This window comes from Hippocampus zosterae, chromosome 2, assembly GCF_025434085.1.
Source record: "Hippocampus zosterae strain Florida chromosome 2, ASM2543408v3, whole genome shotgun sequence".
NCBI classification, from domain to species: Eukaryota; Metazoa; Chordata; class Actinopteri; order Syngnathiformes; family Syngnathidae; genus Hippocampus; species Hippocampus zosterae.
Genome location: NC_067452.1, coordinates 5,229,838 through 5,242,029, shown reverse-complemented (window position 1 = coordinate 5,242,029; position 12,192 = coordinate 5,229,838). Strand labels below are relative to the sequence as shown.

At 43.4% G+C, this 12,192-nt stretch overlaps 2 protein-coding genes and 1 long non-coding RNA gene across 4 annotated transcripts in view; all 3 read right to left on the bottom strand.

The window, feature by feature from the left end:
- The window catches only part of appa (amyloid beta (A4) precursor protein a), a 38,104-nt gene extending 36,890 nt beyond the window's left edge, over window positions 1-1,214 (bottom strand). For both annotated transcript variants that reach the window (XM_052058741.1, XM_052058742.1), the window contains exon 1: window positions 984-1,214. In XM_052058741.1, the coding sequence (XP_051914701.1) occupies window positions 984-1,043 (60 nt within the window). In that variant the 5' untranslated portion in view covers window positions 1,044-1,214. The remainder of the gene's footprint in view (window positions 1-983) is intronic.
- A 4,546-nt stretch (window positions 1,215-5,760) lies between these two features.
- LOC127596450 (uncharacterized) lies at window positions 5,761-6,163 on the bottom strand. Its single transcript, XR_007961481.1, has 2 exons — window positions 6,026-6,163; window positions 5,761-5,876 (listed from the first exon to the last, which is right to left on the bottom strand). It is a non-coding gene; the product is annotated as an uncharacterized LOC127596450 (long non-coding RNA).
- Window positions 6,164-9,960: 3,797 nt separating this feature from the next.
- cyyr1 (cysteine/tyrosine-rich 1) lies at window positions 9,961-11,574 on the bottom strand. Its single transcript, XM_052058355.1, is given in 4 exon segments — window positions 9,961-10,276; window positions 10,645-10,680; window positions 10,682-10,728; window positions 11,550-11,574. Coding segments are annotated over 4 exon segments (369 nt in total). The 3' UTR covers window positions 9,961-10,015.
- Window positions 11,575-12,192: the final 618 nt, after the last annotated feature.

Genomic DNA, 12,192 nt, shown 5'->3' with positions numbered 1-12,192 from the left:
ACTTGAACACAATTTGGCAGTATTTTAAACAGAAAATAAGGGCAGGAATGCAACAATAGCGTCCGTGGCTTCCCAGCTCTTGAGCTCTTTCGACCCTAATGCTGCAGTGCACCGCCGCCATCTTACTTCGCTTTTCTGCATCAAACGACTGAAATGCCTCGCTTTGTCAGTCACATTGTTCATTTTGTCGCGTCTACGCGGTCGCTTTGCTTGGCGTCTTAACGCCGAGGGAATCTTTAACACTTAATGCGTTACTCGTGTCGCCTCATTTCACTCCAAAACACGCCCACTCGCCTAAAATTAGTATTCGGTTCCTGGACAAGGGTACAACGTTTTACTTAATAACCGGAACATTATTTGTAAACAACGGAAAGGGCACTCTGTCACGTTTACTCGTAACAAGATAAACGTGACAGGGTATAAATTCACTGACACTGCGGGCAAACGCAAGCTACTTCTCCGAGGTTAAAAATCAAAACATAAATTCGAATGGTCGGAAGGCGGAGGGGGCTGCTGCCACAGGTTTGACCCGAGGCTTTCACCACAATAAAAAATAAACTCATGTAGTCACACAACATGATTGCATTACGGGGCATCCGCATCTCTCATATTTATCGCTTGATAACAATTTGAATGCGGTTTCTGCTTGGCCGAATATCAAAGTCAATTTCGGTGTTGGACAAACCAATGCCTTAGGTACACTTCCGGTTCTTTTACAGTTAAAATAGCCATCATCTCCAAAATTGTATGTTATAGCCGAGCTTTGAAACAGAAGTGTCCAAGTGACCAAATGTTATAAGACTGTAGTTTCTACCGTTTGCCAGCCAATGGTTATTAGCAGCCCGTCGGGGGCTTCCTTGATGATTAAGATTCAGATGTTGTGAAAGGCTTGGACGTAGAGGTTCCGGTCCGGCTGAGGCTAACATTAGCGGGTTTAGTTCCAATGACAGCCGCATTGTAACGGAATGAAAACAGCTTCTTACCTCGGCAGCCAGAGTCACCGCCGCAATGGCCAGCAGCATTAAAACCACTCGATCCCCCATGTCGTTTCGTGGACAACGCTCCTGTGGGCACTAGTTCTCCGAACAGTTACAGGTTTCGTGGGTGCACGACTACGTACATTCAGCGCCTGCAACGTCTCCCGTTGTCAGACTAGGCTCGAGACCTGAGCTGCACAGCTGCTTCGTGTCGGATCACGTGACCACGGAGGAGTGGGATAAGCGCGCACATCCCAGCTGTCGTCATCGAGCCGCGCGCGTTCACGTCACGCAGGTATCCACTTTATCTGTCTTTCGGTCAGACAATTGGAAATAATTCCTAATCAAGATAGTTATATTCTTTCCAAATGACACATGAAAGGATTCAAATTCAAGTCTTAAGGGAAAACTGTGAAAACTGCTGGTAGTTGACATGCACGCGCACACACCTCGAAAAAATAAGGGTAACACTAAAAACACGTCCTAAATCTGAATGAATGAAATATTCTTATTAAATAATTTGTTCTTTACATAGTTAAATGTGCTGAAAAAAATCACACAAAAATTATCAATCGAAAAAAATTAACCCACGGGGTCTGGATTTGGAGTCAAACACAAAATTATATTGGAAATACACACTACAGGCTGATCCAACTTTGATGTAATACTCTTAAAACAAGTCAAAATGAAGCTCAGAAGTGTGTGTGGCCTCCACGTGCTTGTATGACCTGCCAACAATGCCTCTCCCTCCTGTTGTCCTCGGGTCAAAACGACCCGTCACTGTGTTAAAAACGCCCCAAAAATCCCCTAAATGATATTTTTTTAACTTGATTTTTTTTACTTTTCCTAGATTGGCCCCAACTGCAGAAAAAAATGAGATGTTGTATGACCTCCCAACAATGCCTCTCCCCCCTGTTGTCCTCGGGTCAAAATGACCCGTCACTGTGTTAAAAACGCCCCAAAAATCCCCTAAATGATATTTTTTTAACTTGATTTTTTTTTTACTTTTCCTAGATTGGCCCCAACTGCAGAAAATTTGAAATGTTGTTTTTATTCACATTTCCATGGATGCTCCACAAAAAAAGTACAAAGGTGGTATTCGGGTATTCGGGTGTCTCAGATCAATTAGTAGAACATGTGAACATGACAGTAGCAGAAATAAACAAGACAAGATAGGTGGCGTTCTCGCAGATGGCAGAACTCTTTTTTGTGGATTTCAAGGAGTTATAAACGTGCTACAGATGACAGGACCCTGAATTCTCTCTGTTCTGACACCATGAGTGTGAGTTATGACATTGAAGAGGCTCTAGAGCAGATTCTTTTATGCTGTCCAGCAAGACAACTGATTCAGAAGAGGAAGTGGAGGATGTATCAGAAGAAGATGGGGAGGAATATAACCCAGAGCATGATGAATCATCTCCAAAACAAGAAGAAATCCCTGAAGCTGAAAGAGAGACTTTCTTTTCAAAAAATGGCAAAATAACATGGTCCGCAGCAGCATTCAACCAAAAAGGGAGGCATGCAGAACAAAACGTACAGGGGCTCCTGAGAAACCTGACGATCCACCTTCCACAGCCACTTCCCCAGCGAGGGCAAGTAAGAGGAAGAAATGCCAGTTCTGCCCTCAAAAGAAGGACTGTAAAACACATACTGTGTGCTATAGATGAAAGAAATATATCTGCAAAGGCTGTGCACTTGCATACTGCGCTACTACTTATTTTTCATAGTTTTGTCTTGTATTGTATTGTCCTAAATAGTTCACTGGAGGAAAAAAAGGAAAGAAACTTTAGTCATTGCAATGAATACAAATGCATCCATAACTAATTTTCGCCCATTTTTCCCCTTTTCTTAAGCTATAGAAATACAAGTGAAGAGGAAGAACTATATCACACATAATGTGGTGAAGGACAAGTTGTTTCTTCAAGCAATATGAAATTTGGTATTTAAAATTCAATTAAGCTGCTTATTTGGGGGGTTTAGTGAAGATGGGTCATTTTGACCCAGAGGACACAGGGTGTGTACAGAAAATGAGGACAACAGGAGGGCTAGGCAAGGTCCTGATGATATGGTGGCTGGTCTCCTGAGGGATCTCCTCCCAGACCTGGACTAAAGGATACGCCAACTCCTGGACAGTCTGTGGTGCAATGTGGCATTGGTGGACAGAGTGAGAAATTATGTTCCAGATGTGCTCAATTGTATTCAGGTCTGCAGAACAGGCAGGCCAGTCCATAGCATGAATGCCTTTGTCTTGCAGGAACTGCTGACACACTCCATCCACATGAGGTCTTGCATTAGGAGAACCCCGGGGCCAACCGCACCAGCATATGGTCTCACAAGGGGTGTGGTGATCTCATCTCCGTACCTAATGGAAGTCAGGCTACCTCTAGTGAGTAGATGGAGGCCTGTGAGAACCCCCCACGCCCAAGAAATGCCATCCCACACCATTAGTGACCCATTGCCAAACCGGTCATGCTGGTGGATGTTGCAGGCAGCATAATGTTCTCCACGGACTCTCTCACATGTGCTCAGTGTGAACCTGCTTTCATCTGTGAAGAGCAAAGGGTGCCAGTGGCAAATTTGCCAATCTTGGTGTTCTCTGGCAAATGTCAAACATCATGCACGGTGTTGAGCTGTAAGCACAACCACCACCTGAGGCCCTCATACCACCCTCATGGAGTCTGTTTCTGACCGTGTGAGTACAGACATGCACACTTGTGGCTGGCTGGAGGTAATTTTGCAGGGCTCTCGCAGTGCTCCTCATATTCCTCCATGGAATAAAGGTGGAGGTAGCAGTCCTGCTGCTGGGTTGTTGCCCTTTTAGAGCCTTCTCCACATCTCGGAATGTACTGGCCTGTTTCCTGGTAGAGCTCTATGCTCTGGACACAACGCTGACAGACACAGCAATTGATATACCCTCCTGTTTGAACTGCACTACCTGAGCCACTTGTGTTGGCGGAAGACTCTGTCTCATGCTACCACTCGATTTGAAGCACTGCCAGTACATATTGAAAAGTGACCAAATCATCAGCCACAAAATATACTGAGAAGTGGTCTGTTGTCACCACCATTCTGTGTGTGTGTGTGTGTGTGTGTGTGTGTAACAAAGAAGAATGGTTTCAATAATCATAATAGAACAGACACTTTTTTTTCTATTTAATATACCAGGGTAAAAACATATTTTAGAAGAAGTCTTCATTTTTATTAAGTAATTAAATGTTCTTTTCTGAGTTTTGCATTTCAAAATGGGTCAATTTGACCCTTTAGGGCAGTGGTGGGCAAACTACGGCACGCGGCTCGGATCCAGCCCGTTGGTCTTTTTGATCCGGCCCGCCGAAGATTGATGCACAATTAAGGTTTGATTGCATTCATTTTGTTTGGACTTGTAATGACAGGTATTTCAACACCAGGTGGCGGAGTTACTTCAAGTTGCAGAGTACAGGGAGGGCGGGGAAGATGAAGAAAGAGGGAGAGAGTAATGACCATGGAAGGGAAAGTGATATGTATCTGATTAAACGAACAAAGTACGAAACATTCAGAAGACGCCTGGAGTCGGAAAGACTCAAATCTACGAGACTTTGAAAAACAAGGAAGCAATTCTTACTCAGTCCGATTCTGGCAATTTCCATGCTCCGAGTGAATTGCTTGTGGCTCGAGTATATGAACGATTCCTAGAATGGTTTGATTGTTATCATGTTAAAAACTTTCCGAAAACTGGACCGCTAATAAGAGTCGGAGAGCAGTCAAATGTGTAGAGCGCGAACAACAGGGGGTTCAGTACACATCCTTGAGGAGAACCGGTGCTGAGAATGTTACATTATTACTGGCATACAAAGACATTGTGCTATCTTCTTTATTTTATATTTCTAACTTTTGGCCCGGCCCTCCACAATATTTTCTGCTTCTCATTTGCGCCCCCCCCCCCCCCCGGGTAAATAATTGCCCACCCCTGCTTTAGGGTAAACAGCACACATTCATGTTGGCAATGAAAAAACAGGAAGAAGCTGAGAAAGAAACCCAGTTGACTATTACTGCCACATTTTGTTGCATCTTGAATTCACAATACCAATAATTAAAGCCAAGCGAGGCAGTCATTTCTGCACTGAAAATGGTTACGTACCATCCACCATTCAGTCACAGTGCAATCACATTATTAAAACAGCAGTTTGAATCAGCACTACTGCACTTCATGTGATAAATGTTTCACAATATTGAAGTTTCAGAATGACTCAGCATGTGACCTCAATTCACCCTCATTCTTTTCACATTGTTTCAAGTAAAAGTGGGAAAAGAAATATCATTTTCTACCCTGCCTTGCTTTGTTCAGAAATGCATTTTCCACCTGGTTACATTCCAGAAACAAGGACTGATGAAATAATTTTGAAAAAACGATTTCTTAGACTGTGACGATTTTCTTCCTGGTGTTCACTCATACGCTTGGAAAAGTAGTCCATTCGCCCATTTCCCCTCAATTTAAAAAAAGGCAGCTTCACCCTTTGAAGTGCACAGCCAGAGCCCAATAAGCGTTTGGTTATGGTTGCAGGCTAGCACAGCAAGTTGCAGTGCCTCGTTGTCCTTTCCGACATCGTATTAAATTATTATTAATTTCTTCAACGCTATGGTCCTTTTTCATCTACTCAGAGGAACAGTTCACCGCTCAGCTAACCTGAGTGCTGAATCATTATTGCACTGAGCCCTGCTCAACACACCTGAGGTCATTCTCTTGCTTTCATAACCAGGCCACGAGAGCTTCACTTCAGCCACTCGTTGAAGATCCATGCAATCGTTTGTTCGTGCACCTCGAGTAACGAGGAAGAGGGGAGTAGCTGGCCGGCCCTGACTGAATCGATCTGAAAGGTGGACGGTGCATCTCAATGTCACAGGTTTATGGAGATGGTGGACCTGGGTAGAATAACAAAAAAAAGTACGGATAGCTTTTGCTCAAATATTTAGTTAAACTATGTCCGTGATCACATCAATATGTTGCTTCTTCTAATAGACGTAAAGATTACGCCATGTTGCTCCGTCAGCCGACATTACATAACCGTTACCTTAGGTTGCTGTGGTTGGTTTTCCATTTCAGAACAGTTCCGCAAGGATAAGAAAGCGTTATAGAAAATGAATTGATGGATGAAACTGTGAAACCGATATTAATCAGAACGAAACATGTTCACAAATAATGGAGAAGTAACTAATGTTAGGGAGACTGATGCCAGTAAGAAAAAAAATATTTGTTGTGTGACACTGCAGGAGCCTGAGCTAAAGGAAAATAATAGGAACCATTATCAATGCTAAAAGGTAGAGATGCGCGGATAAATGTCGGCAACATCAGTGTTTTTTAAAAAACCTTTTTAATAAATTATAAATTCATCCGATTCCTGAATAAGGAACCGTTGTCTCTCAGATTTAGTTAAAGTATGTTAACTTTCACGTCACCAAAATGATATTTTCTTTTGTACATTTAATGTCAAATCTTCTGGAATAAACCCTTACAATGCTGCGCCTCATTTAATGAGACCTTTCTGTCCTCTAGCGGTCAAACAGTACAGTCGCATATGATACACGTAATCCCGGCACGGTTGCTTTCAATTATCCACTGAAACATCACAGGAGCTGAGACGAAAGGAAATGGAGTTTGTCAGCCCCAGCTCCAACTTGTTTGTTTGTTTGTTTGTTGAACATAATACATATACAGTAATAATTTAACAGAAAATAAGGTAGATAAAAAAAGTAAAAAGAAAGAAATCAGTCTTCATTCAACACAGTTATTATTTCAAGGGAGTAGGATGAAGTAACTTGAAGCCTTCCTGGAAGTCACGTTTTTCTTAACACCGGCAGTCCAGCCCCCTGGCAGTTGAAATTAAAAAATGCCAGGCAAGGATCTTTGAAAATATGATCTTGACTTCTTGTTTCCAAAATAAATCCAAGGTGCGGTGCATTTTTCATTCTTCTAACCACTTAATGAACTGCAGAACCCCCCCCCCCCCCCCCCTCCCCTCCCACCTAAGTGTCTGGCTCTGTAACACCAGTTTGTTAATGTGTGTGAAACATGATCAGAGGCATGCATGGCGGAGCCAAATTGTCAGTCCGGTCTTGCAAGAAGGCAGAATGAAAGGTGATAAATAAATAATGATGAACATGCAGACGATGTGCCTGCAAGCTGACTCGCAAACACTGCTGCTGAGTCGTCACTCCCCCCCAATCCAGAACAAAACATGTCGGTATGGGGGTGGTTGAAGAAGTATTTTCAGGATAGGAAAAGAGCAGCTTTGTGGTTCCTCATAATATTAATAGTAAATAATAGTAATAATAATGTTTTTACATGGTGCTTTTCTGGACACTGGTCACCATTAATTGGCGATAGTGAAAATATTTCAAACCAGTATTTTACCACTGACTGTAGCTAAACAGTTGTGCCTGAAGTTGTGCCTCAGGTGGATCCAATATCATGCTTCCTTTTGTATCTTGCCATCTGCCTGGGGAAAGCAGATAAGCCTCACAGAGGATGCATTTATTGTACTAAAAAATTGTGCCTCACTTGTTTGGCACAATTTCTATGCCATTGATTTCCTTGCCATCCTGATCCAATCCACCCTTTTTTTTTCAAAATAATCATGGGACTGGCTTTGGCCAAGCTTTGGAGCATTACAGGGGGGGGAGAACGAGTTGTCAGAATTTGTGATCCCAGAAGCGGTACAGTGAGCTATTAAATCTGTGCTTACACCTATCCCCAATCCAACTCCTTACCATCATCTTTTGACAAAGCCTAATTTACACTTCTAACTAGAGGTGCAACAAAAACTGATTTGAACCAGAAAATGTAAAAGATGCGAGTGTATCGAATCAAACTGAATCAAATCCTTCCACTTGTTCCACAAATGTGCAATACAAAACTATTGAGATATGTACAAAATTGTATTTTATTGGACAGATATATCTTTCACGTAGGAGGAAGTGGCACATATACGGTCCTGACAATTTGACTCAAATGTATATAAAACGACAACAAAAAAGTAATTGTATCATTCACTCTCACCGACTTTCCCAAACCGAATCGTAATCCCACTGAGTTGAACCAAATCGAATCTTTGCACTTTCAAATCGAACAGTCCTTGCATCGTTTCACACCACATGCCTCATAAACCACATCAAATTGTCTTTTGTAGAGAGATGCACACCCATACTTTTAACTAAAGCACTCTTCTTTCCTTTTGCTGTCAAACTCCTGAAGTGCATGCCATAGGCAACACCACCCCTTACGGTCACAAATTACAATAAGGGGAGTCACAGCTTTTTCTGCAACAGGGGCACTCACGAGGAATTGAACCCTCACTGTCTGCATGAAAGGGCTCAGCATGTAGCAGTAGACGTCAGACTTTAAAAAAAAGATGCAAATGACCCATGTCGGTAGTTTTGACAGCTTGTGATAACAAACTGTTACAAAACGGCCAAATAACTAGAAAGTAGTTCATGCCCCATCGCTTGTGCAGTTGATTCACTCAGGTGTTAACACTGTATTGCGTATGAAAACCTCTCTATGATTTCAAACAATTCCTCTGACAATTGTTAATATGTTATACGTGTTAGACTTAAATGTGTCATGTTCAGTATTTGGCAGCAGGTGGCAGGCGTTCATTTCTGCCGCCTGCACACATGCTGCCTATTTGCCGGTGATTGCACCTGCTATATCTAGGCGCGCCGGCGGCCAACTCATTGTTGGAGTATTGCATGCTGTGCCACAGTTGTTGCCCATGTTTGTAAACATTATGCGATACAATTGCTGTTGGTTATATTTTCTTCTTCACAAGGGAATTATTCTAAGCGCATACGTGAACTAGTAATTGTTTAATCATCTTTCCTTGCCGTTTTTTGCAAGCGTTTTCTGTTGTTTATTAGGCGGAGTTTTTGTTTATAATAAATATTATTGTTTTGACGAAGTCCTCATTGGTCAGAATCAGAATCAGAATCATCTTTATTGGCCAAGTATGTAGAACACACAAGGAATTTGTCTCCGGTATAACACGCTGCACTAGTATCATCGTAAACAACAAAATCATTGAACCTTAAATGAACCATTGCTGGTGTCTGCTATTTTGGGGATCCACTTATTCTCGTTTGCTCTGTTACGTACGAAGCAGTTCCTTTTCCTGCTTCGTGCGTAACGTGACAAAATGGAGGGGAGTGAATTTACTTCTCAGCATGTGGCTGTTGGTCACATTAAGGCGGGGGTCGGCAACATGCGTCTCTTTATCCCCCCCTCCCCGTGGCTCCCTCGAGCTTTTTCAAAAATGTTTAAAAATGGAAAAAGATGGGAGGGAAGTGTATCTTTTTTGTTTTAAGATGGTTTCTGTCAGAGAACAAACATGACACAAATAGTATTAACGTTCTCCAATGCTGTAAAAATGTGTCGAATAAATATTAAATGTCAACAGAATAAATATTAAATGTCAACATTTCGTCAACGAATATTTGCGTCAGCCTGTGACACACGTTTCTTTTAGCAGGGCGGAATGTCAATCAGGGGGGTGTTGTAAAAAAAAAAAAGACATAAGGTGCACAAAGGTGCGTGCCGTGCCTCGTTCATCTTCGTGGCCGTTATAGCTGTTGCTCATTACGGCATGCGTGTGTAAGTTTGTGCGTATGCACGCGTGTGGGGTAACAGGTTGATTGCGGGAGGTTGGTTGTTCGAAAAGTAGATCTTCCGTCAAAAAGTTTGGGCACCCCTCCTCGACAGGATGAACTGCAGGGGGAAAACAACTTTTAATCATGAACGCTCGTTGTGTATTTGTAGCCAACTTAGTCATGTTGACAGCAGGCTAATATAGCTCATATAGATACATACAGCATGTGTTGCCTTCATTATAAGGTTTTTTATTTTTTGCGGTAGACATACCGGTATTTGGTTTTTGTTTATCTTGGTCCAATACGACTCTTTCAACAATTTGGGTTGCCAACCCCCGCATTAAGGAGACAGGAAAAAGGACTAATGAAGAAAAAAATAGAGATTATGGCATATAACACTGCAGCATGCATTGAGCATTTCAATGGAACCTGATACAGAAGGAGATTTGTAATTTGAGTGGGGACAAACCTGGGTAGCCCTGTGTCACTGTGTTGACGCATGATGTGCTGAACACACCGACCCTGGCACCATGTCCATTTTTCACGTACATGCACACACACAGCAACAAGACTGCCATTGCGTTCAGTAGAAAGACCACACTGAACACATTGCCAGAAATGGCAGTGCCCCTGGAACACACGGTCACACATGAGCAGGAGGAAGCAATATCAAACAAACACTTTTAGGTTGTTGCCACAGTGACCGACTGCATCTTCTGATATAAGTCAGCGGTGTGACGTGGGCGTGAGCACGAACAGGGCAATTCTGGTGCCTGTGAATCGTGTTGTCAATGTCAAAATAAGTCAGCATGTAGCCTTTGTCTGGGCTACAAATTGAAGAAAAATTGTGAAGAAGGCCTAAAAGAGTCAGCATTGGGAGTGATAGTGGGGAGAAGTACTTGAGTCACCACACAAATGCATGTCAGCAAAGTCAAGTTCTGGCAAATTAAAAGACAGTTGTTAAGTGAGCTAGCGGTTTCACTCGAAACTTAAACCCACTTTTTCATGAAATCAACCGTTTCATGTTGCATAAGAGCATGCCGCCTACATAATTGAGCTCGGAGCAGCGCAAAGGTGGTGGGCCTTTCGCAGCAATACTCAGCACAGCCGTGGCACTGGGCTTCGCTGCCACCTGCAACACACCATGCATGCAGTTTATAACAGAGCCACCACAATACAGTGCATGCATTTTAACAACAGTAATTTAAGCAATTGACATCCTTGATTTTTGTAATCACTCCGTCACGTTGTGCCCGAAGCGATAGAATGATCGCTTCGTGCACAACAAAATAAGGAAGTGGATCCCCGAAATAGCAGACACAGAAAAGGTTTGTCAGAGAACAAAAGAGGTTTAATACAAAAACACAAAATACCCGTCCGGGAGAAACAACAAAAAGCGCTGGTCAAAAATAAGGACCAGGAATGAATTAAGGAGGTAACAGAAAACGCTTGCGGGAAAAATAGCAAGGAGAATGAATTGGCAACTATAGAAATTCACACGAGCGGATATAAAGACGCGCAATTACAGCCACAAGGCTTCAAGGCAACGAATGGAATTAGTAGTAAGTGAGAGATTGGCACGGCGTGGAATACTCCGACAGTAAGTCAACTGCCAGAGCGCACAAATAAAGCCCGTGTAATTAGACCCCTGCTGGCAAACACGGGACATGACACACTCTACAGAATTATGTTTGTCATTATGAGTTTGCAAGAAGAGGAAATGCCACTGTTATTATATGGCACCTTTCACAAATGGGTAAAGTTATTCTCCATCAGAAAAAGAGTAAAACAGCCTCTCATGAAATTAGCTGCAACCGACAGAAGAAGTCACGGATGGTGGAGTAGTATGTTTGCCTGACTTCGTTGAAGGCAGAGTGGGTTCACTTCTCATTTGGTGACTGTGGTGTGTCTCTGTAGGTGCTCTGTGACTGACTGTCAACCAGTCCAGAGTACCATGGTCAGCTGGGATAAGCTCCATTTCCCATGACACCCCTACGTGAGCTGTCACCTTACCGTGGTGGAGGGGTTTGTGTGTCCCAATGATCCTACGAGCTAAGTTGTCTGGGGCTTTATGCCCTAGGCAGGGTCTCTCATGGGAAACAGATCTTCGGTGAGGGACCAGACAAAGCACAGCTCATCGACCCCTTATAATGGAACGAAAAAATTGGATAGCGTTTTCCCTTGCCCGGACATTGGTCACCAGGGTCTCTCTTTGGAGCCAGACCTGGAGGTGGGGCTCACTGATGAGCACCTAGTGGCCAGGCCTACACCCATGGGGCCCTGCCGGGCTCAGCCCGAAGAGCCAACGTGGGTCCCCGCCCTCCCATGGGCTCACCACCTATGGGAGGGGCCAAAAGGGTCAGGTATGAGGTGAACTAGGCGCCGGCCAAAGGCGGGGACCTTGGCGGTCTGATCCCCGGCTCCAAAAGCTAGCTTGAGGGACACGGAATGTCACCTCTCTTGCAGGGAAGAGCTCAGTGGCTGTACTTTGGGGTTCACACCGGTGGACGAGAAGGTAGCCTCCCTCTGCCTCTGGATTTATTTGGTGGCCATGACACCAAAAAAGTCGAGAGGGTATGCAGTTTTAGAATGTCAA